Genomic DNA, 27,759 nt, shown 5'->3' on the forward strand with positions numbered 1-27,759 from the left:
AGTTTGATTCCTAGCACCACACATAAACACAAAAACAATTTAACTTTGTAAGTATCAGCATCTTACAGGAAAGAAGCAGTTGGCTGCAATTTTTACTTACCTAAAGTAGAGTTGTTTACAAAGTTGCATGAGAACTCAAAGAAGATGGCCCATATCAAACTAGGGACATTCAATCTAAGTTTTAGAGGACAGGAAATGTTAAGAATTTTAAAGAATACAAAGAGATTTCCAGGGAGAAAAAGGAAAGAAGACATTCCAAGAAGAAAGGAAAAAATATGTTAGAAGATTTAGAATAGAAGCAGCAAAGCAATGACAGAAACCAGAAGCTTGGCAAGGATAAGTAACTGGCCAACGTTGTGCTGAGGGCTGAATGCCTGCTGAAATTATCAAAGCTTCTTATGTCTTGAGTGAGGAAGCAGGAAAAAGGTTCCTTAGGGCATGAGATATGTTATAAGAACTCAGACCACATTCAATACATAATTGGAGAATCAAGAGTTTTAAGCAGAGAAGCAACAGGGTCCCATTTTAGCTTCAGAAGTATGATTCTAGCTCAAATATGGTGTGTGTGCTGGTCCTGGAGTATGAACTCAGGGTCTGGGTTCTGTCTCTGAGCTTTTGTGCTCAAGGTTAGTGCTCTACCACTTAAGCCACAGCTCCATTACAGGTTTTTTGGTGGCTAATTGGGATGAGTCTTATAGACGTCCCTCCCTCTGCTGACTTCAAACTGTAATTGACTATTTCAACCTCCTAAGTAGCTAGGATTACAGATGTGAGCCTCCTATACCTAGCTTCTAGCACTAATTCTTAACCCTAATTACTATTTAAAAAACAAACTTAAGAAGCTTCCCAAAATGATAGGTCAGAGATCCATTCTAGAAAAATAAGACCAGAATTTTGGGGCGGGGGTGGGTAATATCCAGACTTTTTTGGGGGGGGGTCTGGTAGTGGGGCCTGAACTCTTGGCCTGGGCACTGTCCCTCAGCTCTTCAGCTTAAGGCTAGCGCTTTACCACTTGAGCCACAGCACCACTTCCGGCTTTTTTCTTATGTGGTGCTGAGGAATCGAACCCAGGGCCTCGAGCATGCAAAGCAAGTGCTCTATCACTGAGCCACCTTCCCATCCCATATCCAGACTTTTTTACTTTTGTTTTTATTTTTTAGTTTAATGGTGGGGTATAGAACTACCATTCCAAGAGGAGAGAAGAAGGAAAGGATATAGTCTTACTAAGCACTATGTTTGAGATATTTTTGTTGTTGTAACTACACTATTAAAATCAATATAATATAACATAATATATTCTATATTTATATATGTGATCATGTACAATATATGTATATGTAATAAATAGGTAATAATGTGTAATATATATGTACATAGTATCATTCCAAAATGAAAAAAGAAGAGAAAGCACTAGTCACCCTGAGTTGCTCTCCTCTCTGTGTTTTATTTTTGGTGGAGACCCAAACACACACACACACACACACACACACACACACACACACACACACACACACACACACGACTTTCTATTTATCCCTCTCGTGTTCGTAATCTTTTCCCTTCTTCAGGCAGGTGTTTCCTTTGTCTGGAATGCTGCTCCCAGATCTTGAGAAAGATGCCTCTTCTCGACTCAGATATGATTGCTTCTGAGTGAGCTTGCCTACCCTAGATGAAAGCAGACCCTGGCTTCCTTCCATCCATACACCTTTCTGTTCACTTCCTAGAACTTTCATCTGGTTAATTTGCTAAATGTCATCTGACCCTGCTAAAAATGTAAGCCCCCTCAGGAGAGGAATCCTAGTGATGTGCACCAAACTGCCCCTGAAGCGAAGGAAAGTTCCTGGCCTACGAAGACAATGACATCGGTCCACTAACAGGATCCAGGGCTGTAACAATGACGGACCACACCTCTCAGGATGGTGCTAGGCTCCGCCTCTTGGAGCTACTTCCGCCCTCAGTAGGGCCGGGCGGAAGTCCGCTGGGAAGAGAGACGTCATCTGCGCAGTCGCCTCCATGCCGCAGGGCTTTCTGGGTAAAGATGGATGCCCACGATCTTTTCCGCCGTCTGGGCGCCGGGGCCAGATTCGACGTGAAACGCTTCTCGGCAGACGCAGCTCGATTCCAGGTACCGTGCGCAGAGGCTCGAGGTTCGAGGCCCAAGCAATTTAAAAAGGAGCAGGAGTCCGCGCCCCTGGAGACCCCCGCGGTCCAACTCGGGCCACGCTGGGGGCCTATTTCCTCCTTCGGGACGCAGCGTGCCTCAGGCCCAGGGGGGTTCGAGACCCCCGAGCGACCCTTTCCAGGCTTCTTGGGGGATTTAGTTGAGCCCAGCATGGAAGCTGCACGCCCCTCCTATTCCACTTCACAGCACTGTGAGAATTCTTTCCTAGGCACTTCTAGATCGGTAGAAAGAGAATTCAGAAACAGACTTTTATTCTTCCCACTTGAGTCTCACCAGGTATGATTTGGTGTGCAGATGGCTGTCCTACATGGACAAGGTTCTTTTTATTCCTCCAGCATGCGTAAAGTAACCGATGAGAATTGCGATTTAGAAACGGTGAATTGTGTAATAGGGAAGTGTTGAGAGGGATGGGGCTCACTTGGGGAAAATCTTTATTTTACTGCTGTTTGAATTCAGAACTTTGAGCTTGTTAAGCGGACGCTCTACCACTTTGAGCCACACATACACTTTTTTTTTTTTTATTATTGTAGCCAGCTTCAGACCCCAGTAGCTGAAGTGACAGGCCTATCACACCATTTCTAGCTTAATTGTGGGAAAATTTTAATTTTGAGACCTTAGTCAAATTAACCTCTCAATGCTTTGGTTTTTTTCATCTGTAATACTACTACTACTTACATTTAAATATGTATTTAGAAGTATGAGATCAGAAAAACTGTCCTTTTTAAATTTAATTTGCCCAAATACCCTTGTTTAGCTCTATAATGTTTGGTGAAAGAATTAAAAAGAGGAAAGTCATTGGACCAGTCCTGCTTGGATGGAGGCAATATTACATACATGGATTCCTTTTAATATTTTTGGGGTTTTAGGTGGGAAAAAGGAAATTTGATTTGGATTCTTCAGAGGTGCTTCTGGACTTCTTTGGGAACAAGAAGCCTATCCCAGGTGACTGTGAAGCATCACAAACACACCAGGAGCTTCAAAATGAAGAGAGAAAAAAAGAAAATCTAATTGAAAGGAAAAGGGAGCCCAGTAAAAAAAAGAGAAAGAAGATTTCAGGTTAGTGTTGGAGTTCAGTATTTTTTATTTGATTTAGTTGTATTCTTTCAATTGTAAGAATAATACAAGCTTAGACGTCAGAAAATACACAGTTCTCAGTAGGTGGCATTTTCAGATTTTTTCCAGAGGCTTACTATTACAAATGTTGTTGCCATGATGGATACATGTACATGTGTCCATTTGTACAGATGCTGTTAACTTCTTCTGTAGCATGGTGTCCTTAAATGGAAACACCGCAGAAGACCAAAGAGGTTACTACACTTCTGTCAACGCTAAATATCATTGGTCTTTCATTTTTTTCCAGTCTTACATAAAACTTATGGTTGTGGGCTGGGAAGGTGGCTCAGTGGTAGAGTGCTTGCATTGCATGCATGAGGCCCTGGGTTCGATTCTTCAGCACCATGTAAGCAGAAAAAAGCTGGAAGTGGCACTGTAGCTCAAGTGGTAGAGTGCTAGCCTTGAGCTGAAGAGCTGAGGGATAGTGCCCAGGCCCAGAGCTCAGGCCCCATGACCGACCCCCCAAAAAATACAAAAATATAAAACTTATGGTTGTGTTTTGTTGTTGTTTGGGTTTTTTTTTTTTTTTTTGCCAGTCCTGGGGCTTGAACTCTGGGCCTGGATGCTGTCCCTGAGCTCCTTTTGCTCAAAGCTAGGACTGTACCACTTGAGCCACAGTGCCACTTCTGCCTTTTTCTGTGATTAGTTGGTCATAAGAGTCTCACAGACTTGCCTGCCTGGGATGGCTATGAACCATGATCCTCAGATCTCAGCCTTCTGAGTAATCAGAATTATTGTGAGCCTGGCTATAATCTTTTTCTGTTGTTGTTGTTGGTTTCAGGGCTTGAACTCAGGGGCTGGGCGCTGTCCCTGAACCTCTTTGTGTTCAGGGCTAGTGCTCTACCACTTGAACCACATTGGCACTTCCTTCCTTTTTTAAAATTTTTTTTAAATTTTTTAAATTTTTAAATTTTTTTAAATTTTTTGATAACTGGTGAAATTGAGCATCTTTTATATGCTAGTCAGGACATTTGCATTTCAGCTTACCTGTTCCTATAGTTTGCCTGTTAGTTTTTTTTCTTTATATATATTATGGGAGCATTTACCTTTTTCTTTATATTATCTGTTTCTTTTTTTTTTTTTTTGTGCCAGCCTTGGGACTTGAACTCAGGACCTGGGCACTGTCCTTGAACCTTTTTCTTCTTCTTCTTTTTTTTTTTTGTCGGTCATGGGATCTGAACTCTGGGCCTGGACACCGTCCCTCAGCTCTTCAAATGGTAGGCTAGCGCTTTACCATTTGAGCTACAGCGCCACTTCCAGCTTTTTCTGTTTATGTGGTGCTGAGGAATTGAACCTAGGGCCTCACTCATGCAAGGCAAGCACTCTACCACTAAGCCACCTTCCCAGCCCTTTCTTCTTTTTTTGTACAAGAGTTTGAACTCAGTTCCTTATATTTGCTTGTCAGGCCATGTACTGCTGAGCCATGTCTATAGCTCTGTAACTTTATGAAATTTTCTACTTAGCCTTTGTTTTATAGTATATACTTAGGTCATGTAATGATAACAAATTTTATTTCTACTCTTTATTTCTAGTCTTCTTTATAAGCAACTACTCATAATACTGCTTGTCTTTTTTAGCAATATTTTATTTATTGCTTGTGTTCAAAAACATATATGTGTGTTTACATATGTTTTGTTTTTATTATCTTTTAAGTAGTACGAAGGGTTTTCAAGACAACAAATCAGTTTATAAGTATGATACATATTGATAAATGTCACCCCTATCACTTTTCTCCCTCATACTTATGTTTTTATACTCTATAAGCATGAATATTCTCTATACTTTTGGTTGTGAGCCTTCTCTTCTTTTTTAAAACTGTTTTGGATTCACAATAAACACACTGCTTTGTTCCTTTTAATACAACTTATATTTGATGTACCTCACAGTTGATTTAAGGATTGATTTTGTAAGTCCCTTCATGGTAGGCATTTAATTTGTTTTCATGCTTCTGCAATTATGTTACAACAAATGTCATTGTACTTTGTGTATATGTGTGAGTACAGCTGGAGTTCCAAGCCACCCTAGATTACATAGCAAGACTTTGTTTAAAAATAAAAACAAAAACCTGCCAGGTACTAGTAACTCTGGTTCACCCTGTAATCCTAGTTACACAGGAGGCTGAGATCTAATGATCATGATTCAAAGCCAGTCCAGGTAGAGTAGTCTTTAAGATTATCTCCAATTAATCCCAAAAAGCTGAAAGTGGAGATGTGGCTCAAGTGGTAGAGCCCCAGTGTTGAATGAAAAGCTAAGGGACAGTGCCCTGAGTTGGAGCCTCAATATTGTCACAAAACAAAACAAAAACTGAAAAAACAAACAAACACTATAGCCCAGCCTGACCCTAAATTACCAATTCTCCTGCCTGGGCCTTCAGAATGGTAGGTTACAGTTATATACCACCAAACTTGGCTGAAAACAAGACTTTTATTGTAAATCTATTTCACACATGTATTTAGAAGGTGTTATCTTTGGGCTCTGTTCCAGTCCATTAGTGTCTATTTCTGTATTTGTATGCCAATATTAGCTTTAATTTTTGTGGTCTTATATCTAAAAGAAACATGAGAAAAAACTTGCAGCAGTAGTGAGGTATACCATGTTTTTGTAATCTTTTTTATTTGGGAGAGGTAAGGGGAAATGCTGGGTTCAATCCCGGCAACTTCATGTTAGGTGAGTGCCTTATCAGTGTCACTTATCAGTGTCAATTATGTCTCATTAAAGTTGGAAAGAGACTTTCTAGTGTTAGTTCCGATAGAACTCTTACTGTTCTCAGAATATTTTTAGGTTATTGTTGCATGTTTTTTGTCCCATGTAAACATTAAAGTCACCAAGACAATCCTGTCTACTTTTTTTTTTTTTTTTGGGTCCCGTCGTGGGGCCTGAACTCTGGGCCTGGGCGCTGCCCCTCAGCTCTTCAGCTCAAGGCTGGCGCTCTACCACTTGAGCCACAGTGCCACTTCTAGCTTTTTTCCTTTTGCTTATGCGGTGCTGAAGAATCAAACCCAGGGCCTCAGGCATGCAAGGCAAGCACTCTACCACTGAGCCACCTTCCCAGCCCCTAAACATTTTTTCTGTCTACTTTTAATTGAGCTAGTATTATTCATAGATATAGGAAGAATTGCTGTCTTTATAATACTTAGTAGTTTGAATATTGTGTTGTATACATTGCTATTAAAAATGAAATCTTTCACTTAATTTATTCTTTATCTGGTTTTTTGGATGTAAAGAAGCTGGCCACTATGCTTTATGGAGCTTTTCAATTAATTCATTGTTTTCAAGTATATTTTGGAGGTGAAACAACCAATGAAGAGAAAAGAGTGAGCTTGCCAACTTTCACTGTAGATGCATCCTCTTGGCTTCTCCTCAACTGGTTCATGAGCTAGTACTTACTTTTTTAAAAATTTACTTCATTGTTGTTTTAGAGGTGATATGCATTGAGGTCACATTTACATATGTATATTTCCTTTTATACAATGTCATCTGTTTCCTTAGTTTCTCTCATTGTGTCCCTCCTTGGTACTTACTTTTGATGTGACAGTGTTGCTTGTTTACTCCATCCACAACTGTCACACTAAAAATCTTTTAATTTTGAAAATATATTCTAGAAATTACTTCTGGAGAGGATGACACTACTATACAGTGGACATCATCTGTGGAAGCAAAGATTGAAGATAAAAAAGTTAAAGGAGAAAATAAACTAACTTCAGGAAAGTTGGAACATCTCCGACAGGAAAAGGTTAGAGAATTGATTTAGTTCTCAGAAGTATATGCTTTAGTGACCCTTTCCTTAGACTTCAGTAATTCTGTTGTTAAAGTGAATATAGTTTGGTTATGTAGAAGATTAATTTGGGTTTACAGACGTGTGCTAAAATGCCTGGCTCAGATTTTTAAACTCCTTTTGATAAATGTAAAATTTGATTCCTTTTTCCTCTATATGTTGAGGTCACTGACTTAAAAGGACTTCATCTGACAGGGATTACAGTATTAGAATTCTTAAATGTATTTTATAGCTTGGGAATGAAAGGAGTAAGATGTAGAAGAAAGAACAAATGGCACTGTTTCGTCTACAGTAGACTTGTTATGTTGCTGCTGTAGGTGGGGTGGGGTGGGGGCAGCTTACTACAGAGCTTACTGTGGAATTCTTTAGTAACCCAGAAACCAGAATCAGACTGTCTCTGGGCCAGAAAATGAAGAAGCCAATGAAATCAATACCACTAAACTCCCATTTTTGGTACTTAGATTTTATAAATAGATGTTTTCAATAGTGTTTTTTAAAAAGTATTGGCACTTGTAGGCTAAGCAGCCTATAAAGAAAGTAGTTGGATATGGTAGTGCACATCTATAATTCCAACTACTTGAGAAATGGAGACAGTAAGATCACAGTTCAAGGTCAGCCCAAGCAAAAGTTAGTGAGACCCTAGCCAAAAGCAAACCCAAGTATAGTGGTGCCCACCTGTAATTCCATGGGAGATGGAAGTAGGAGGATTTCAATTGGACAGGTAACAAGAGGCTCTATGTGGGGGAGGTACCTTAAAAAAAATACAAGAGGTCTATAATTATGGCTCAAATGGTAGAGAACCTGTGTAGCAAGCATATTCAAACTCTAGTATTGACCCCACCCTCAAGAAAAGAAAGAAAAAAGACAATAAATGGACTCAGTGCTGACCTTGAAGGAATTTATATAAGGTTATAAATTCTAACTATCTCAGTAACACATTAGAGTGAATAACACATTATTTGTGGCAGTGTCAGGTTAATGTAAAGAAAGCATGATAGGTTTCATTGTTATAAAGTCTTCTGTCTAGGAGAGAACATGAACTTATTACCTGTATTGAATGGGGGAGGGCTTAGATCTAACTGAAAATTGATATGCCACTGAAGCTTCTGTGAGACACTGCTAGTGCTTTACAGTGTGAGACCATGTTTATTTGGCCATACTCATAGTGACCCCGTTGCTTTGCTTTTCAGGTGAACTTCTTCCGGAATAAACACAAAATTCATGTCCAGGGAACTGATCTTCCTGACCCAATTACTACATTTCAGCAACTTGACCAAGAATATAAAATCAGTTCTCGGTTACTTCAGAACATTCTAGACTCAGGCTTCCAAATGCCCACACCAATACAAATGCAAGCTATTCCAGTCATGCTGCATGTGAGTATGAAGGCCTTTATCGGATGGAGTATGCAGTCCCTTCCTTCTGTTCTTGAAATCTTTTCCATCTCACCTCCCTGTTAAATCCTTCCCATGCTTTTAAGATCCATTTCTGATGATTGTGCCCCCATAAAACATGTCTTGATCACTACCAGTAGATATGTTCTTTCTGATATTGACACTCTTTCCCCAACCCCCAGTTCTAGTTTTCAGTTGATTTTTTTTTCTTTTTCTTTTTCTTTTTTTCAGCATTGAAACTCTGAGCATGCAGCTATGTTGGGGCTTTTTTCATTGTTGATTTAGTTTATCCCAATGGCTTTTTCAGAAATACAAGTGTTTTTTTACAGTTCTTTTATGGAGCCCAACTTAAGTCTTGTTTTGTATGCTGGTCAGGGGCTTGAACTCAAGGCCTCGGTGTTGTCTCTGAGGTTTTTTTTTACCCAAGGCTAGTGTTCTATCACTTGAGCCACAGCTGTACTTCCAGGGTTTTTTCCTGGTTAATTGGAGATAAGAGTCTCACACACTTTCCTGCCCATGCTAGCTTCAAACCATAGTCCTAAGATCCCAGCTTCCTTAATAATTAGGATTACATGTGTGAGCCACCAGTGCCTGGCCCAACTTGAGTTTCTTTACCAGTATTTATTACTGAAATGCACATAACATACAATAAAATGCACAGATTTTTTTATTTTTATTTTTGGTCATGGGGCTTGAACTCTGGGTTTGGGTGCTGTCCCTGCGCTCTTCAGGCTCAAGGCAAGCACTAGACCACTTGAGCCACAGCGCCGCTTCCAGTTTTCTAGTGGTTTATTGGAGATAAGAGTCTACTGAAGTTTCCTGCCTGGGCTGGCTTTGAACCTCAATCCTCAGATCTCAGCCTCCTGTGTAGCCAGGATTACAGGCGTGAGCCACCAGCACTAGCTCCCGGCTAAAATGTACAGATTTTAAGCACAGTTTTAATGGGTTTCAACAATAAAGCTATGTTAGCACTATTCACTCCAATGAAGATTTTTGTCATCCCAGAAAATTCTACTGTGCTCTTTCCATTTTAGTCAGTCCATATTTCTCCCCTACTCAGAGGCAACTATTGCTCTGACTTCCAGTTCTTTCTCTTTTTTTTTTTGTTTTTGTTTTTTGGTCATTGTTGGAGTATTAGGGTTGAAGGGGGCCTTCCACTTGCTACACAGAACCACACTACAACCCTCTTTTGCTTTATTTTTCAGGTAGAGTATCTTTTCCCAAAATTTTTTGCCCAGGACAAGCTCAATCATCCTATGTGGCCTCCTAAGTAGCTGGGATCATAGGCACATACCACAATGACTTGCTTATTTTGTTGAGATGGGATCTTGCTAACTTTTTGCCAGGGCTGGTCTTGAACCATGATTGTCTTTTTTTTTTGGGGGGGGGGGTCCGGTCGTGGGGCCTGAACTCTTCAACTCAAGGCTAGCACTCTACCACTTGAGCCACAGAGCCACTTCTGGCTTTTTTCTTTTTGCTTATGTGGTGCTGAGGAATCGAACCCAGGGCCTCATGCATGCAAGGCAAGTGCTCTACCACTGAGCCACCTTCCCAGCCCCACCATGATTGTCTTGAGCTGTACATCACAGTAGTTTGCATTGCAGTTATGTGCAATCATGCTTGGTGTTCTGTTCTCATTTCAATTGCCATGTATTTTTTCAACCTCTTCTAGAATTTTCAGATTACATAAATTCATTATTCAGTCTGTTTCTGGCTTCTACATACATGTTTTTCAAATTCATCCCTATTGCATATATCAGTAGTTTATTACTGAATAATACTGTTACATGGCTATATCACTATTTAACTAGCCACCTATTGATAGAGATGTAATAGCTTAAATTTTTGGAAGTTGGATTTTTCTTAACCAAGATGTGGCCTTCAATTCAGGTGAGAACTGCAATGAGAATACATTCATACATTTAAGTGATATTTTTGACTCACATCTTAGTAAATTTACAGTTAATTTTTATTTAAGATTGCTTCTAGCTGGGCATGGTGATACGTACCTGTGAAGTAGAGGCAAGAGGATCACTACAAGTCTACATAATAAGACTGTCCAAAAAAAAAAACGAAACAGGTGCTGGTGCTTGCACCTGTAATCCTAGCTACTCAGGAGGTTGAGATCTGAGGATCATGGTTCAAAGCCAGCCCAGGCAGGAAAATCCATGAGACTCTTACCTCCAATTACCATCAGAAAACTGAAAGTAGCACTGGTGTATCAAGTGGTAGTGTGCTTGCTTTGAGCTGAAGAGCTCAGGGACATTGCCCAGGCCCAGAGTTCAAACCCCATGACCACCACCAACAAACACCAAAGCTATTACTTTGGCCATTGCTTTAGATTAAATCTTTAACAGACATACTCATCTTTTTAAAAATTATCACCTACAAATAAATTGCTATCACTTGGATCATCACTTTTTATTTCCAACCCTCAGTCACTCTGTTACTTAACAAAATCTTCTCTAGGGATTAGCAGTACAGACACCAGGATAAAACTTGTAAGAATTGAATAGGAGAGAATTGAAAATAGTGTGGATAATTCCTGTTGGATTTTATCTATGCACACTTTGCCCTTTCAAATGGAGCAGCAGTGCTCAGAAACTCTTGGGGCAGTGGTGGCAAGGGTAAAGTGGTGTTAGAAAAACAAATATGGGAGAAATTAGAAAAACAGAGAGAACTTGAACAACTGGATTTATCATGTTTAATGTATTTGTCATTTGTATGGCTGATAGCGTTACTTGAGTTGGCTTTGAAAATGCCACATTTTTTTTTTTCCAGGACTAGAGGTTTGAACGTAAGGCCTCATTGCTTGTTGATGCAATATTGTTAAGCCACACCTACAGCCCTGTTTTCACTGGGTATCCTTAGGATACCCAATGAACTAAGATCCACCTACTTCCAGGCTTTCCTTCATTACTTGGATCATAGGCCTGTGCCATCGAGTCTAGCTTCCTTTCTATGGAGATGGAGTCTCATTGACTTTTCTGCCAGAGATGGCCTGGTACCATGATCCTCCCACTCTGAACCTGTGTAGGTTGGAATGAAAGGCATGCACCATTGCATCCAGTTATGGGTTGAAAAGGGCATGAGAACTTCTCTGCCCAGACTGGTCTCTAATCGTATCTTCCTGTTTTCAGCAAAGATTACAGATGTGAGCCAATGGTACCTCATTTGTAGTTTTCATTTTACTTTCTATATTCTGTGTTTTTAGGGTCGGGAACTTTTGGCTTCTGCTCCTACAGGATCTGGAAAGACTTTGGCATTTAGTATTCCTATTTTAATGCAGCTGAAACAACCTACAAATAAAGGCTTCAGAGCCCTGATTATATCCCCAACAAGAGAACTTGCCAGCCAGGTATGACTTATAGCTTTTGAGAAAAATGCCTTTAGTATTTGCTTGAGTAATCTTCCTTATTGAGGGTAATATAAAAAAAATCTCAGAAGAATGTCTTTTTTGTCATGATCAAATATTCTGTACCAAGTGTTGTGTATATTACTGGATATGGGCCAGTTTATCATTCTATAATTTTCTAAAACATGGTTTTAAATTATACTTCTTTGGCCAACACTATAAAATTCTTGAAAGGCTGTTGTTACATATTTCTCTTTAAAACTTTTTTTTCTTTTTTTTTGTCAGTCGTGGGGACTTAACTCTGGGCCTGGGCCCTGTCCCTCAGCTCTCCAGCTCAAGGCTAGCGCTCTACCACTTGAGCCTCAGCACCACTTACAGCTTTTTCTGCTTATGTGGTGCTAAGGAATCGAATCCAGGGCCTCATGCATGTGAGGCAAGCATTCTACCATTGAGCCACCTTCCTAGCCCCTGAAACTTATTTTTCTTAGTACAATATTAAAGGAGTGTTTTAGCTGGTTGGTTTTGGTTCTTGGAACTAGTGTGCTAAATTCATGAAGAAATTTGAAGTCTTTTTAGGTTTTGAAATTTGAAAATACTAACATTCCATATGAATCTACAAATTATTGCAGATTTGAGATAGTCATGGATTGGTAATAAATTTATGAATAATATAAAAGATGCTATCCACCCTATCCTTGTATCTAGGCAGCTCAAACTTTATCATTGTCTGTTTTAGATTCACCGAGAGTTAATTAAAATCTCTGAGGGAACAGGATTCAGGATACACATGATCCACAAGACAGCAGAGGCAGCCAAGAAATTTGGACCCAAATCATCTAAGAAATTTGGTAAGAAATTCATGCTTAGAGCTGGGCGCCGGTGTCTCATGCCTGTAATCCTAGCTACTCAGGAGGCTGAGATGTGAGGATCGCGGTTCAAAGCCAGCCCTGGCAGGAAACTCCGTGAGACTCCTATCTCCAATAAACCACTAGAAAACCAGAAGTGGCGCTGTGGCTCAAGCGGTAGAGCGCTCACCTTGAGCTGAAGAGCACAGGGACAGTGCCCAAGCCCAGAGTTCAAGCCCCATGACCGACAAAAGAAATTCATGCTTGGGGAAATAGAACATGTAAAGGATTTGGAAATTCTAAGTATCCTAATTGGCGCACAAGAGTAGTTCAAGTATAAGTCATTATTTAAAAACAAAAAGAGATAGCAAGGCGCTGGTGGCTTCCACCTGTAGTCCTCCTAGCTACGCAGGAGGCTAAGATCTGAGGATCACAGATTGAAGCCACCCAGGGCATCAAAGTCCAAGAGACTCTTATCTCCAATAAACTACTCAGAAAAAGTTGAAAGTGGTGCTGTGGCTCAGGTGATAGAGTGTTTGCCTTTAGCACAAAGAGGCTCACTCAAACTCAGTTGTAAGATTCTTTATCTTCAATTAACCAGTAAAAAGTTGGAAGTGGAACTATAATAGCTCAAGTGGTAGGGCACCAGCCTTGAGTGAAAATGCTAGGGATGCCCTGACCCAGAGTTTAAGCCTTAATACTAGCACCAAAAAAAAGAGAGTGAGAGAGAGAGAGAAGAGAAATGCATCTCTCCTCTTACAGAAGCAAGAGAATTTGCTTTTACCTGTCTTTTACCTTGAGCCTCTTGAGTAAACTTTCACTTAAAGAAAGGATTTTCCTGAAAAAAATGAGAGGCAGGTGCTGATAGCTCATGCCTGTAATCCTTGCAACTCAGGAGGCTGAGATCTGAGGACTGTGATTCAAAGCCAACCTAAGCAAGAATCCAGGAGACTCATATCCAATTAAGCACCAAAAAAGCTGGAAGAGGATCTGTGGCTTAAGTGATAGAGCACTGGCTGTTATCATAAAAGCTCAGAGACAGTGTTCAGTCCCTGAGTTCAAGCCCCAGGGCCAGCACACACACAAACAAAGAAATTAAAAATCAATGGTTGGATTATGTAGTGTAGTATCTTACATGTTAAGATTTCTCAAATATAAGAGTAGGCACCAGAAGCAGGTGGCTCATACTTGTAGTCCTAGCTACTCAGAAGGCTGAGATTTTGAGAATTGTGGTTCTAAGTAAGCCTAGGAGGAAAAAAAATCTGTTAAGATTCTATCTCAAAAATGACCAGCTAAAAGTCAGGCTGGAAATATGGTTCAAGTGGTAGAACACTAGCCATCAGCAAACAGGCCTAGCAAAAGCTGTGGAGTTCTGAGTATAAGCCCTAGTGCCAGCACATAAAAAGAGAGGGAGAAAGAAAGAGTTTAGTTTATTCTATAATGGTAAATATTTGTGTATTAGTTGCTAATTAGCAATAGCTTTTGTGTTAACAAAACACCCTTTTTCAAGGATGATGAATCTTGTTTTTTCCATTTCTACCATTTGTTTCTCCCATAGATATTCTTGTGACTACTCCAAATCGGTTAATCTACTTACTAAAACAAGATCCACCAGGAATAGACCTAACAAGGTACAGTAATATTTCAGTAGCTTTTATGTGTGCGTTTTTCAGTTAGTTACATTTTGTTTTCAGTTGCTTATATGTTGCCCTTCAGAGCATGCTGTCTGCTAATTTAAGACAGCATGGATCCTGAGAACAAGTTTTCATTAAACTCATAGGAAAACACTGGTTTGGAAGACAGTTAAACATTTTGAAATCAGTGCATAATTCTAGACCTTTCACATCTCTCAGCAAAAGAGATGGAATTCATGAGAGTTATGTGAAGGTCATTGTTGCTAATGCAGCCTCATCTTTGAGACTAATAAGAGGTGATTAAATTATGTTTATCTTTTTTGTAGTTGTTTGTTTTTCATATTCCCTTCTTCTGAGCACCAAAGGTCATAGCTTAACTTCCTTATGTGTCTTCACAGTTGAGTGAAGTGTCCAGGCTAATCTTTCAGTTCACTGTCCACAAATTGTTTTATTTCTTAGTGTTGAGTGGCTAGTCGTGGATGAATCAGACAAACTGTTTGAAGATGGTAAAACTGGATTTAGAGACCAGTTGGCTTTCATTTTCCTGGCCTGCACATCTCACAAAATTAGAAGAGCTATGTTCAGTGCAACTTTTGCCTATGATGTTGAACAGTGGTGCAAGCTCAACCTGGACAATGTCATTACTGTATCCATTGGAGCAAGGTAATTACTTGTTCTTACTGATTGCTTTTACTGTAAGTGTTTTTTGTTGTTTTTTTTTTCCTTAGGCTCAGAGATTGGTTGTTTGGCATGAGAATAACAAGGGAAAATGTTTTACTAATAGAATTTTTTAAAAAAAGATTGTTGAAGGAATTTCTATTTTAGAGTAACCCAAAAGGGAGAGTCTCATATTTTTTGTGTTATTATTTCCATCATCATGCTTTTGATTTTTCCCATTCACAAGTATAATGAGCTCTGTGGCCACTCAGGATTTAGTGTCTTCAGTGGTTTATATAAAGTAGGCCCACATAAAGAAAGCTGATCTTACTGGGCCACTTGGTTTTTAATTCCCTTTAAAAATATTTTGGGCCAGGTGCTGGTGGCTCACACCTCTAATCCTAGCTACTCAGAAGACTGAAATCTGAGGATCATAGTTCAAAGACAGCCTGGGTTGAAAAGTCTGTGAGACTCTTATTTTCAATTACCTATCAACAAGCCAGAAGTGGAGCTGTGACTCAAGTGGTAGAGTGCTAGCCTTAAGTACAAAAACTCAGGGACAGGCCCTGAGTTCAAGCCCCAGGAGTCGCACAAAAACTTTTTTTTAATGAAAATAATTTGTTAGGTGCTGGGAATGGATTCATGCCTAGCATGTTTGAGGCTTTGAGTTTGATCCCAGTGCCTAAACAAATGAATAAAATACATAAGGAATATGGAGTAATGGAGAAAAGTTCAAGAACTTTATGGTATTTGACCCTATAGAGTATTGTGATAGCAATGAAACAATGAGTAGGAAGATAGTAGCTATATAAAATACCATATTAAAGGAAAACATGCTAGACATGGTGGTGTGCATCTGTAATCTCAGCACTTTGGAGGCTGATGCAGAATTGTTTAAACCCAGGATTTTGAGACTAGCCTGGGAAATAAAGTGAGACTCTTATCTCAAAAAAAAAAAAAAAAGGGAGGAGGGAAAAAGCAAAATGGAACACCCTGGGCACTCTAAACTTAATATTCACTTGTTTAAAAAGAAAGCCTAACATAAATACAAAGACAGACAATAGGATGAGAAAACACTTGCTATAGTATATTACATTGTTAGAATATTCTAAAATTTAATATACTTTTTCCCTAATTATTGGTATATAAATGCACGTCCACTAATCAGTAAGAAACAAGTTTAGTGCAGGCTTATGCCTGTACTCCTAACTACCTGGGAGACTGAGATCAGGAGGATTATGGTTCTAAGCCAGCTTAAGCAAAAATGTTTGCAAGACCTCTTCTCAACCAATAGCTGGGTGTGGTATGTCATCCTAGCTTCATAGGAGGCTGGAATTGGGAAGGTTACAGTTCTAGACTGTCCATGGCAGAAAAGTCCTTCAGATTGAATGGAAAGATGCTGGGCATTGCAATTTTGTTGTTTTATATAAATTTTTTCATTTATTTTATTAGAGTTCGGGGAAAAGGCAAAAATTGGTTCTTACAAAATATATTTTCTTCTCAGAAATTCTGCAGTAGAGACTGTAGAACAAGAGCTTCTTTTTGTTGGTTCTGAGACTGGAAAACTTCTGGCCATGAGAGAACTTGTGAAAAAGGTATATTGGACTACATAATCTTGACTTTGTGTATCATAAAGTTCACTAAGCTTTTATTACAGTGGGAGGACTTCGCATCATATCTTCCTCCTCCTTGTGTATCATATTTAGTTATCCAGCGATCTCTTCTCCTAGCTTAATTATAATAGACTAAAAAAAAACTACCTAAAGGCCTCAAAGCTACGTCTTTCCAGCTGTGTGTGTGTGTGTGTGTGTGTGTGTGTGTGTTTGTATGTATTGTCCTTGTTGGTTTGTTAGACAAGAAGCAGGACACTGCAGAATAAAAAGTGCACTTGATTTCTCCCTTTTCCTCCTCTCCTCCCTCTTCCCCTTTCTTCCCTTCCCTTCTCTTTTCTTTCTTCCCTCCCCTCCATCTTTATGGGGAGGGGGTCAGTCAAGTTAAGGAGCATAAAAAAAATGTTAAATTAGTCTTAATTGAGGAGATAACACAAATATTAGTGATAGCCTTAGTAGTAAAGAATTCAGACTAGAAGAGAAAGTTTGCAAATATTTGGTGACTGTAGAAGTTAGAGCTTGTAGAAATTGGGAACATGCACTCTTGAACCCAACCACTTGGCTTGAAATTCCAGCTCTCCACTGTTCTACCTTGATCAATTTAACCTTCTCTCTGTTCCAGTTTCCTCATTTATCAAGTAACATAATATCTACTTCATAGAACTGTTGTAGTATTTGAATTAATATAAACATTGTACTTAAAATAGATGATATGTGTTCATTTTTTTGATATTCTTCTTAAGAATATGATATATCACTAGGAAATGTTTAACATTTTTACAGATGTTCATGTCGAGATATTACAATAGCAACTTGACCATGAATAAACTTTGGGAAATCTGTGAACTCTATGAAATTATATGTACGATTTTGTGCAAACGAATGTGATTACCTGTTACAAAGCTACATGGCTTTCATTAGATTTCAAAAGGGGTCTATAAGCCAAAATGAAAAGGCTACTAAGCCCTGAGACTTTATTGAACTCAATAAAATAAAATTGTATTGACAAATAGACCCAAGGACTAAGTTGTGGGAAATAACAAAGTTCTGATAAATGGTGAGTTAAAGAGAGTTTTAATTCAGGGCTTCACATTCTTGCTCTGCCTTCTTGTTTACAGCTGGCACTCTACAATATGAGCCACAATGCCTCTGACGCAGGTTTTATATTGTAAGCAGAATCAAAGTTCTAGGGCGGTAAGCCAAAAGATGATTGTTATAGAGAGGGTCCCCTGCCACTTGTGTAGGAAGACTTAAGAGAGATTGCTTAGGTAAGTTTATTGGAATTAGCAAGATGGAGAGTACAGTTCAAGTTGAATAGAAAGAACCCATGTGGAGAATGGATAAGAGGAGGACGAAGGAAGATCTAGACCATTATTATATTCGATTGAATTGCGTTATTTATTTTATGAACTGAAGAACAATTATGAATACTAATTGACAATCTTCTTTATGAGTTACATATGCTAATTTTTGCCTTCTTTCAGGGTTTCAATCCACCTGTTCTAGTTTTTGTTCAGTCCATTGAAAGGGCTAAAGAACTTTTTCATGAGCTCATATATGAAGGTATTAATGTGGATGTTATTCATGCAGAAAGAACACAGCAACAGGTACAGTCCATTTTATGTTTAGAAAGCATAAAAAACCAACTAATTTTAAAATGTTAGCATTGTTTTCCATTCCTATAGTATTAAAGCATTTATTCTGTGTTTTCTTACCTAGAGAGATAACACGGTCCATAGCTTCAGAGCAGGAAAAATCTGGGTTCTAATTTGTACAGCCTTGCTTGCAAGAGGGATTGATTTTAAAGGTGTGAACTTGGTGATCAATTATGACTTTCCAACCAGCTCAGTAGAGTATATCCACAGGATAGGTGAGTTGCCTTTTTCCCTTTCTCTGTTGCTCACCCATCTTGTCTCAGTTCCTCTACTGTTCCCTTTAAACACACATAGCTTCTAATATTTTTTCAGACTTACTCATTTTAGTGATAATCCAGGGAATCTTTAATATGCATCTTGAGTCTCTTTCTCCTCAGAACTGTTTTTTTTAATGGTCTCATTTTTTTAGGTCGAACTGGAAGAGCAGGACATAAGGGAAAAGCTGTTACATTTTTCACAGAAGATGATAAACCATTGTTAAGAAGGTAAATTAGGGGCTGAGGATGTGCTCAAAAAACAACCTACTAATGAAGCAACCAAGATTGCTTCGTTTTTTTTCATATGTCTAGTATATTAAAATAATTACAAAATGTGTATATCTCAGATTTTATTTTTTTTGGGGGGGGGATCCAGTCGTGGGGCCCGAACTCTGGGCCTGGGCACTGCCCCTCAGCTCTTCAGCTCAAGGCTAGCACTCTACCACTTGAGCCACAGTGCCACTTCTGGCTTTTTTTTTTCTGCTTTATGTGGTGCTGAGGAATCGAACCCAGGGCCTCGAGTATGCAAGGCAAGTGCTCTACCACTGAGCCACCTTCCCAGCACTCAGATTTTATTAACAGTGGTAATAAAGTATTTGAGCCACAAAAAAGATCAGAGGGCCTTAATTTTCCCCTCTCATTATTAGAATTTGGAAATAATACAAATGGGATATTATTATTTTTTTTTTTTTTAAGTTTCAGAATCCCAGAACTCTTCTAATAGCCATCATTTGATGTTGCTTACAGGAATTAAGGTGGTTTTTTGTTTTTGTTTTTGTTTCGGTTGTGGGGCCTAAACTATGAGCCTGAGCTCTTCAGCTCAAGGCTGAACTGCAGTGCCACTGCCAGCTTTTTCTGCTTATGTGGTGCTGAGGAATCGAACCCAGGGCCTCATGCATGACAAGGCAAACGCTCTACCACTGAGCCACCTTCCAGCCCCAGAATTAAGGTTTTTAAGTGAATAGTTTGTAAGTCTTTTCAGCCCAGTCACCATTGTTGCTTCCTTTGCATTACTTGTAGAGCCATGTAGAGTTTTGTATTTTGTTCCAGGGTCCCCTGCTACTTATAGTAACACAAATACTAAAGCACTTTGATTCTTAGGTAACATATACTTGTAGAATCTCAGGCTATCATCCTTTTAGCCTATCATCATAGATTTTTTTTCTCAGTGGAGAAGGAGAGATTGCTGAAACAATAGTTTTGCTGTGTAATCCAGGCTGATCTCAAACTCTTGATCTTTCTGTCTTAGTCTCCTGAGTACTAGGATTACAGTCATGAACTACCATGCTTGCACCATCATCAAAGACTGTTTTTCTTTTCTGCTTTTTTTTTTTTTCCCCAGTTGTGGGGGCTGAACTCTGGGCCTGGGCGCTGTCCCTCAGCTCTTCAGCTCAAGGCTAGTGCCCTACCACTTGAGCCACAGCACCACTTCTGGCTTTTTTCTGCTTATGTGGTGCTGAGGAATCAAACCCAGGGCCTCATGCATGCAATGCAAGCGCTCTACCACTGAGCCACCTTCCCAGTCCCTCTTTTCTGGTTTTTTTTTTTTGAGTCTACCTCCACCTTCCCTCTTCTGGGGTTTTAGGTTTATGCCACCACTCATGGATACAGATTTTTTTTTTTTTTTGTCCGTCATGGGGCTTGAACTCTGAGCTTGGGTGTTGTTCCTCAGCTCTTCAGCTCAAGGCGAGCGCTGTACCACTTGAGCTACAGCACCACTTCCGGTTTTCTGGTGGTTTATTGGAGATAGGAGTCTCACGGTCTCTCCTGCCCGGGTTGGCTTTGAACTGCGATCCTCAGATCTCAGCCTCCTGAGTAGCTAGGATTACAGGCGTGAGCCACCAGCGCCTGGCTTCATGGATACAGATTTTAATATAAAGAGTTTTCCTGCATTTTGGTTGCCTCCATTAATTTTTGGCTGAGGGTAATTGGTAGCACTTAGCACTTCTAAAAAAACAAACGATTTATGGCCAAAGGGAGCTATATTTTGATACATCATTTTGAATCTTCTGAGCCTCCACTCTAGTGATTGGCCTTTTCATCACTTTGAGCAGACTTTCACATGTGCATATGTAAGTGGTATTCATACAGCATTCATCAACCTAAGATCTTAACCCTGAGAATGTGACTGGTGACCCCAATATAAGTATAACTGTGCACCTCACTTTTCCATCTGTGAAGTGGCGATAGAGATAATATTTTCCACATAGGGTTGTTGTAAGGAGTAAATAAGATACTATACAAGAAAAATCTACAGTGCCAACCCCATAATAAGCACTATTACTTAATAAATTGAAGCTTGACTCTGGCTTCATAGTGTTTCCTCCAAGATTGGGCTTAGTAGCTTTCTAGGGTTTGATTAATGTTGAGATGGCTGCTATCTGAACGTGTTCTGCACTGTAATGTCTGATGATAATCAGACCACTATTCTAGAGTATCTTATAGTTTTGACAAGTCAAAACTGTTTTTAACCTCATTTTGACAAGACACAGATTTATGTTTATGTGTTCCTTTTTCAGTGTTGCCAATGTAATCCAACAAGCAGGATGCCCAGTACCTGAATACATAAAAGGTTTCCAGAAACTACTAAGGTATAATCTTGAATTTATCTAAAACTTCTTTCTTTCTGTTTCTTTACATGTACATTCTTACTTTTGTTTTATTTTTTCTGTTGTCTTGCCTTTTATAAGTATATATATATATATATATATATATATATATATATATATGTATTATATGTATGCCAGAACGGTACATTGTTTAGTTTTGGACGTTTTCAATCTTACATACAGATGTTTCTTGACTTATAGCAGGGTTATATACTAATAAACACACTATATGTTAAAAAATATTTTAAGTGAAAAGTAATATCCCTTACCTACTAAATGTGATAGCTTATCAACCTATTGTGCTAGAGAGTATTATGGTTTAACTCTCATGACATAGAGGGTATTGAGAGTTTTGCTTCACTGCTTCTGCCCAGCATTGTTAGAGAGTATTGTAACACACACTACTGGCTGGGGAAAGATCAAAACTCAAAGTTTATCTTATAATAAATATATCACTATTGTATTATCGTAAAGTTGAAAAGTATAAGAAGAACTACCCTGGTTGAAGATTATAAATGGTATCAAACCTGATGCGTTCTTGCCTGCTGTTTAGTTTTTTGTTGTGCACAGTCCAATGGTATTCAATACATTCATAATGTTATTACCATCATCCCTCTCCAGAACTCTTCCTTCTAGAAAATTGCAACTGTGTCTATTAAACAATAACTCCCCCACTTCTCCTGTCCCTAGGTTCAGACAACTACCATTCCTTTTTCTATCTCCGATTTTGACTACTCTTAAGTACCTTATATTGAAACTGGACCTTTGGGATCCCAGGCCCAAACTCCATGGGTTCCTTGTGTTAAACCTAGCCCACTCACACCACATAAGATACAGAGAAGGGGAGAGAAGGGAGATTTTTATTATATGGCAGGAGTATACCATGAGAAGGCAGCACAAAAATTCATTTAATTTCTTTTCTGGGTATAAACATGAGCTATACACTTAAATAGGGAATTGGAGGCTAGGAGAGAAAGATGTGTGTAATTGTTAAATTGTCTTGGTCAGAATCTTACCTGATTGGTCATTATTTTAGTCCTTGTTTTGGGAGGGGTACAGGGGAAATTGTTACCACTGTCATGTCATCACTGATCAAAATTAGCAAGTCATTGCCTAATGGGTGGTCTGTCCTGAGGAGGCTGCATTGTATCTTAGGGGTGATTGTAAGGATGTTATCAATCAGTCCTGTCCTTCCTGGATTCCAAGGTGATTGTAAACAGAGAAACACATACAAAATGGAGTCAAAGTGGCCAAGCTTTTTTCCTGTTTATCATTATTGAGGGCCCAGCCACAGCAGCTTTTAAGTGCCTCTTATGGTATGAGTTTGAATCATACAGTATGTGTTTTTTTGTGGCTGGCTTATTTCATTTAGCGTTATGTCTTCAAGGTTTATTCATGTTGCACTATAGCCAGAATTTCCTTTTTAAGGATGAATATACTCCATTATGCATATACTGCCTTTTATTTATCTCTCTGTTGATGGATATTTAAGATTACTTCCATATTTTAGCTATTGTGAACTATATTGCTGTGTATAGGGGTGACACAGTCATTAAAGCCCTACTTAATTCATAAAACTAGTTTCAAAAAAGTTCATTGCAAGGCACCAGTGACTTATGCCTGTAATTCTAGCTACTCAGGAGGCTGAGGATCACAGTCTGAAGCCAGTCGGGGCAGTAAAGTCCTTGAGACTCTTAGCTCCAATCAATCACAGGAAAAGTCAGAAGTGGTGCTGTGGCTCAAGTGGTAGAGTGTTAGCCTTGAGCAAAAGGAACTCAGGGACAGCGCCCAGGCCCAGAGTTTAAGCCCTTGGACTGGCAAAAAAAAAAAGTTTATTGAACAAAATGAGACTATTGCATGTTGGATACAAGGTTGCCACAGAACACAATGTCCTTTAAAAAAAAAAAAAGAAGAAGAAGAAGAAAAGTGATTGATCAACACTCCAGAGGCTAAGACCAGAGGATCATGAGTTACAAGTTAGCCTGGGTGGGCTGGGAAGGTAGCTCAGTGGTAGAGTGCTTGCCTTGCATGCATGAGGCCCTGGGTTAGATTCCTCAGCACCACATAAGCAAAAAGAAAAAAAAGCCCTAAGTGGCGCTGTGACTCCAGTGGTAGAGCACTGGCCTTGAGCTGAAGAGCTGAGGGACAACGCCCAGGCCCAGAGTTCAGGCCCCACAACCAGACCCCCCCCCCAAAAAAAAGAAACAAGTTAGCCTGCGTTATGTAGCTAGAATCAGAAAGAAAAAGATTGGTTGAAATTATTATGTTTAGGATAGTTCTGAGTTCTATTAGATAATCATAGATAATTTGATTTATTAACATGATACAACCCACTTTAAACGTGCTAGCGGTTAAAAGATGAATTTTGAGATCAAGAATCAAAACTGGTTTCATTGGTGTTAGCTTTTCTAAATGAAGTTGTGCTTTATTTCCTTTCTTACTTTGTAACTTTCAGCAAACAAAAGAAAAAATTGATTAAGAAACCATTGGAAAGAGAGAGTATTAGTACAACTCCAAAATATTTCTTAGAGCAAGCTAAACGGTAAGTGTAAGCTGGTAAGAAAATATGCTGTTTGATTGTTATGTAGTTATGAGGCATTGTTTTTCCTTAGGATAAGATTTTAGAAGTAGAATTAACTTGTCTACAGCACATTAAATAGAATGTGATAAAAATAGTATCTTAGGTTGGTCTTTAATTGGGGAGCTTGAATGATTTAATCTTGGAATTTTTTCTTTATATGTATGTTAATCTGAGTTTTTTCCTATACTTGTAAATAAGGTTTCAGTTCTTTGTGAATGAAAATAGTATTGCCCACTATCTTCACACAGTTTGCTGCAGAAACCAATAATTAAGACCAATAATTAAGCCTCACATTGATCTAGTCTTCTTGAAGCTTTATATCTTAGGATTATGCTGAAGTATTAAAAAATACTATTTAGATAAATTTTAATAGCTGAGCCTAGTTTCTGGAGGTCTTTAAAGCATAAGTCCTAGACAATACATACAAATCTAGCATATTTTGTCCAATGGTGCTAAGAAGATACAAGTTTGGTAGTGTATCTGCTAATATTCTGAATTATTCTACCTTTTACATTATTTAAAAATGAAACTAAATTAATATATGCTCTAATACAATTATTTAATTCTGGGCTGGAAATGTGCATTAGTGATAGAGTGCTTGCCAAGCATGAATGAAGCCCTGGGTTCCATTCCTCAGTACCACATAAACAGGAAAAGCCAGAAGTGGCGCTGTGATTCAAGTGGTAGAATGCTAGCCTTGAGCAAAAGAAGCTCAGGGACAGTGTCCAGGCCCTGAGTTCAAGACCTAGGATTGGCCAAAAAAAAAAAAATTATTTAATTCTAATAAGCTGTGTGTGTGTGTAAAAAATTACTTAATTCTAATAAGGTGTGTGTGTGTGTGACCAGAGCTTGAACTCAGGGTTTTGCTGAGTAAATGCTTTGCTATCTGAGCCATGTTCCAAGTCCCTAATAACTTTGTGTGTGTGTGCACATGTGTACATGTACTGTGAGCATGCCATTAGTGTCCTAGCATGCTACTTCTATGAAAACTGTTTTGTGAAAGTCACTAGAGAAAACTGTTGCAACCAACAGCAGGTATTTACTGAGTTATCCAACAAGGAACTTGGTGCTGATAGGATATACAAATAAATATAAAATAAGACACCTTTCTTGAAGTTAGCCAAAAAGGTTAGTATGCATTAAAAAATCAGAATGGTTTAAAACAAAATAGGAATATAGAAACAAAGTGGCACGGGTGGCTCATACCTGTAATCCTAACTATTCCAGAGGCTGAGATTTGAGGATCTCAGCCAGCTTTGGCAGACAAGTCCAAGAGACTCTTACCTCCAGTTAACCAGCAAAAAGCTAGAAGTGGAGGCATGGTTCAAGTGGTGGAGCACCAACTGTGATTGAAAAACCTAAGAGAGAGCCTGAGGCCCTAAGTTCAAGCCCTAGTATTGACACAAAAAGAAATAAGGTAAACAAAGACATGAAAACTATGTGCTTTGTAAGTTGAACAAGAGTCCTTTTTTGTGCTAGAACTACGGCTTGAACTCATGATTTGCTTGGCTGTTTCACTCACAGCTGGTGCTCTACCGTTGTAGCCACATCTCCACTTTTAGCTTTTACTTTCTTTTTTTTTTGGGTCCAGTCGTGGGCCTGAACTCTGGGCCTGGGTGCTGTCCCTCAGCTCTTCAGCTCAAGGCTAGTGCTCTACCACTTGAGCCACAGCACCACTTCCGGCTTTTTTCTTTTTGCTTATGTGGTGCTTAGGAATCGAACCCAGGGCCTCAAGCATGCAAGGCAAACGCTCTACCACTGAGCCACCTTCCCAGCCCTTAGCTTTTACTTTCTAGTCTGGCTTTGAACCTCACTTTGCAGATCTCAGCCTCTTGAGTAGCTAAAATTATAGTCATGAGCTACCAGCACAGGAGTCTTAAGTGGTATTTTAGTATTGATTGTGTAAATAGTATTCAGATCAAGTATTGACAGGGTATAGTACTGTCTTTTTTGGTGTACTCAAGATTTAGGGGAGGGGCTGGGAAGGTGTCTCAGTGGTAGAGTGCTTTGCCTTGCATACATTAGTCCCTGGGTTCAATTCCTCAGTACCACATAAGCAGAAAAAGCCTGAAGTAGTGCTGTGGCTCAAGTGGTAGAGCACTAGCCTTGAGCTGAAGAGCTGAGGGACAGAGCCCAGGCCCAGAGTTCATTCCCCACGACCAACAAAAAAAAAAAACCCAAAAAACAAAACTTAAGATTCCAAATGCAGTCTTCTGAGACACTGAGCAGTAACTGGTACAGATTTTAATAAGATGCATCAGTATTTTAAATAATTGTCCTTTAAAATATTTTTACATTTCTAGGATTTATACTTCTGGGGTTCTTAAAATTTTATTTGCATGAAGACACTGGTATTAATCTTGTCCAGTCATCCACCCACTTAAGATGGTTTCTTTCCATTTCCTTAACATTTAAAGGCCAAACTTCTTAATATAGCACACAAACAAGACCCATCCTGATCTGATTTTAGCTTACCTCTTCTATGAATATTCATTGAAAGAGCCTGATCATGCCTGATAACTCACTAGTTAATACCTCGGCCCAACGTTGATTCACTGTGGTAGACCTAGGAGATCGATTTCAGGCACTACAGTTATAGTAGAGGGAACTGTGGATCTGGAGTCACCGAGCTGATTCTGATATTTTGCTGAGGATTTTGGTGGGTCAATTTCCCTCTCTTCCTTTCCTCTATATTTAATGAAAACATTTATCTAAATAATGCAAACTCTCCTGCTCAGGGTTGATTGCTTGGTTAGTTGTTGAATTGGATGTTAATACATCCAAGAACTTTGTGTTAGTATAATGTAGTATGTAATATTTTCCCAAAAATATTTCCATTTCCTTTTCCCACTTAGTTTAGGCATTCATCATTCACCAAGCTCTAGAATTATACTTTTGAGGTTCATGTATGACATTTCTTACTATTGTGTAGTTGATCTAATGCTTAATACGCACTAAATCAATGTGAATTTGTATTATTAGGATTGGAGCAGAGCCTATCTTCCAAACTATATAGTAGTGTAGTTAATTGTATTATAGGAGACTGGGTCTCTAAATGGCAGAGATCATGTTTAATGCATCTTTGTGTTGCTAGTGCCTCTTATGCTATAATATACAGTAGATTCCAATAAATGTTTATTAACCCCTAGAGTTATGAAATAAGATATATAATATGAAATAATATATAATATGAAAGATATAAAATATCTATTCAATTTTTATTTCCATAGGAAAAAGGCCTCTGGCCAGAAAAGTAAGAAGAAGGCAACCCTTGAAAACAAAAGTTAAAAGACAGACTTGAAAACCAGTGCTGGTGGTGCATACCTGTAATCCTAGCTACTCAGGAGGCTGAGATCGCAGTTCAAAGCCAGCCTGAGCTAGAAAGTCCATAAGAGTCTTTTCTCCAGTTACCCACCAGAAATCCAGAAGTGGTGCTATAGTTCAAACTGTTTGAGCACTAGCCTTGAGCATAAAAGCACAAGGGACAACACTCCTGAGTTCAAGCCTCACAGCTGACAAAAAAAAAGACAGAAAAAAAGAAAATGGGAAGCAGAACTGTGGCTCAAGCTTTGAGCAAAAAGAAGCCCAAGGCCCTGAGTTCAAACCCCAAGACTGGCACACAAAAGTAGAAGAGGAAAAAAAAATTAATTTTATGATCCCAACATAAATGTTGCTTTCTTGGACTACTTCATGTCTTTTAATTACTTCTGCCAAACATTTGAAATCAACTACAAGCACAAGAAACTGGCAAGTGATCTCAAGCTGGGCACTGGTATCTGATGCCTGTAATCTTATCTACTCAGGAGGCTGACATCTGGAGGATCATGATACCAGGCCTGCCTAAGCAGAAAAAGTTTGCAATATACCATCTCTAAAAATAAGCAACAAAAAGTAGGGCTAGAGGCATGTCTCAAGTCATGGGACACTAGAATAGTAATTACAAGGACCTGAGTTCAAATTCTAGTACATTCCCCCAAATAAAAGCAGGGGTGTGTGAATGATAAGTGCATCATGTCAAGTTTCAACTTGTGAGTGAAAAATCATACAATGAAATTAAATTCATTGCCTTTTCTGTGCTTTGAATAGAGATGC

At 39.0% G+C, this 27,759-nt stretch overlaps 1 protein-coding gene across 1 annotated transcript; it reads left to right on the top strand.

Moving 5' to 3' along the window:
• Positions 1-2,038: 2,038 nt before the first annotated feature.
• Ddx52 (DEAD (Asp-Glu-Ala-Asp) box polypeptide 52) lies at positions 2,039-27,010 on the top strand. The gene is made up of 15 exons (XM_013013186.1): positions 2,039-2,125; positions 3,049-3,238; positions 6,898-7,028; positions 8,261-8,446; positions 11,679-11,822; positions 12,556-12,667; positions 14,223-14,295; positions 14,758-14,961; positions 16,460-16,550; positions 18,050-18,172; positions 18,285-18,435; positions 18,630-18,705; positions 20,997-21,068; positions 23,542-23,628; positions 26,898-27,010. Exons 1-15 carry the CDS (start codon positions 2,039-2,041, stop codon positions 26,953-26,955), a joined length of 1,785 nt encoding a protein of 594 aa, XP_012868640.1. The 3' UTR covers positions 26,956-27,010.
• Positions 27,011-27,759: the final 749 nt, after the last annotated feature.

This window comes from Dipodomys ordii, unplaced genomic scaffold (genome assembly GCF_000151885.1).
Source record: "Dipodomys ordii isolate 6190 unplaced genomic scaffold, Dord_2.0 Scaffold19, whole genome shotgun sequence".
Taxonomy (NCBI): Eukaryota; Metazoa; Chordata; class Mammalia; order Rodentia; family Heteromyidae; genus Dipodomys; species Dipodomys ordii.

What these genes read in the sequence shown, in the direction of transcription:
- Ddx52 (XM_013013186.1), top strand. Translation starts at nt 2,039, where the DNA reads ATGGATGCCCACGATCTTTTCCGCCGTCTGGGCGCCGGGGCCAGATTC. An exon ending in AACATCTCCGACAGGAAAAG is followed by an intron (nt 7,029 to 8,260) that starts GTTAGAGAATTG and finishes TTTGCTTTTCAG; the next exon opens with GTGAACTTCTTCCGGAATAA. An exon ending in AGAGTATATCCACAGGATAG is followed by an intron (nt 18,436 to 18,629) that starts GTGAGTTGCCTT and finishes TCATTTTTTTAG; the next exon opens with GTCGAACTGGAAGAGCAGGA.